General features: G+C 47.3%; 1 protein-coding gene across 1 annotated transcript; it reads right to left on the bottom strand.

Annotated features, from left to right (window-relative positions):
• Nucleotides 1–341: 341 nt before the first annotated feature.
• On the bottom strand, nt 342–1,717 carry LOC116007814. Its single transcript, XM_031248479.1, has 2 exons — nt 1,100–1,717; nt 342–1,012 (listed from the first exon to the last, which is right to left on the bottom strand). Exons 1-2 carry the CDS (start codon nt 1,196–1,198, stop codon nt 701–703), a joined length of 411 nt encoding a protein of 136 aa, XP_031104339.1. The 5' UTR covers nt 1,199–1,717; the 3' UTR covers nt 342–700.
• Nucleotides 1,718–1,739: the final 22 nt, after the last annotated feature.

The raw sequence follows: 1,739 nt of genomic DNA, 5'->3' as shown, positions 1-1,739 counted from the left end.
GCCACCTTCAACGGACAACAACCACTTCAACATCAAGCCATTGACAGAGTGATATGTTGAACAACCACTTGCATATCGACAGATTACTTGGTGTGTAGTAATCTACCGTGTTTTGACCAATCACTTGGACGATAAACAATCTGTGTCGGTATGGCGAGCAATCGGTAGACAAATCGCTTGGATGAGGAGCAACGGACGATCGGCCACCTGGATGGCAACGTATACTTGGCCAACCACTCTGATGTCAAGTAACTTGTGACAAAGTGATATGTCAATTGACCACATGGATGTGAGGCATCTGTCGACAAATCAACCAATGGCGTCCACGAGCAAACACCCAATTAAGAAAACAACATGTTACGTAATGACAAAGTGAAGGAATGAAATGATTCATACACGCAAAGTTAAAAGTACAACCGACACAAGCGGGGTCGGTCTCCCGATCACACTCCACGAACAAGCAACTACAACTATGGAGGATAAAACAATCATGGATCTTGACCACGCGATGAGGAAGGACCCGTCGGAGGCTTCTTGAAGGGCTCTGGACCGGGAGGTGTCAGATCTTCGGGCAGAATGGTACGAACCGATTCCCAATCCTCAGGGAGAGCATTTTGTAATATGTGATACAAAGTTTGTTGCATGCCCCTTGTTCCTTTGAGATAACCCCATGCGGTCACCTTACGTATCATCGCTGATATCACTGGTCTTCTCGGAACATATGGAACAAAGGAATGGCTGCATCCTCGGAGGGACATAAAGCAGACAACAGACCGGGCACCTCGGATGGTCGAGATACGAAATAAGCAATGGCATCTCGACGAAACTGATCGGAATTTGGATACTGTCCCAAAGAATAGAGTTGGGCGTCCAAATGGGATATTTGTTCTCGACGAGATTCGAGTTGGTTTTCCTGATCCCTCACGGTGGCCCTGAGTGATTGTGTTTCTTTTTCCCATCCTATAGCAGTAAGCTGGCATCGCAGGAACAACTCGGCGCCTGTGCTAGCAACCTGACATAAACACGATCATAAACCACAGTTTAAAAAGTACCAAACGAAGAAAAGAGAGATCAGCAACTCAATGATTGGAGTAAGTACGTTAGCTAGATGATGGGCTAGCTGCTCAGCAACTTTTTCGTTGGACAAAGTGGCGATGCCCGAGGGTGGAGGACTCAGTTGGAGTAACAGATCGAACATTTTTCGCAAATCAACTGGTGCGCGGGTCAACGCGCTCACAAGTGGAGACCCCCCATCGAGGTTAGGACAAGTGGCAAAAGCGTTCCCCGACACCTCACTTTCAACCTCACCTATGGGACGCTTCCCATGTGATTTAGGGGGAAACGGAGCAGAAGGAAAGCCAGGGCTACCAAATTCATAACGGGGGATAGTAGGAGGTACAAATTTCTTTTTCAAAATAATCTTTGGCAATCCAGGTCGACTACTCCCGCTTGCGCCTGCACCTAGCAGTTCCTTTAATTCAGGATCAATATCCGGCGCTCCTGGATGTCAATAAGAAATAACAAAACGTGTGAGGAATCAAAGATTAAAAGGGGAGACATGTGCTAACCGTTTAAGATCCAACCTTGGGCCCCGTAAATTGGAGCAGGGAGTCGAGCTGCATCAAAAGCCTCTGCGGAGTGATAAATCTCCCAAGAATAGCATTCAGACTTAATCTTCTCAACAGCAATGTGAATCTCTGGAGTCTCAGGGGGTACCACGCACTTACGCATCCGACGAG

The sequence above is a fragment of the Ipomoea triloba genome, chromosome 16, assembly GCF_003576645.1.
Source record: "Ipomoea triloba cultivar NCNSP0323 chromosome 16, ASM357664v1".
In the NCBI taxonomy this organism is placed as follows: Eukaryota; Viridiplantae; Streptophyta; class Magnoliopsida; order Solanales; family Convolvulaceae; genus Ipomoea; species Ipomoea triloba.
Note: the sequence above shows the minus strand (reverse complement) of the source record. Positions and strands in the feature narration are given on the sequence as shown.

Bases quoted from the DNA above. Each gene is read 5' to 3' on its own strand.
- LOC116007814 (XM_031248479.1), bottom strand. From the start codon at position 1,198: ATGTTCGATCTGTTACTCCAACTGAGTCCTCCACCCTCGGGCATCGCC. The intron at 1,013-1,099 runs GTACTTACTCCA...TGTTTATGTCAG, and splicing joins TAGCCCATCATCTAGCTAAC to GTTGCTAGCACAGGCGCCGA.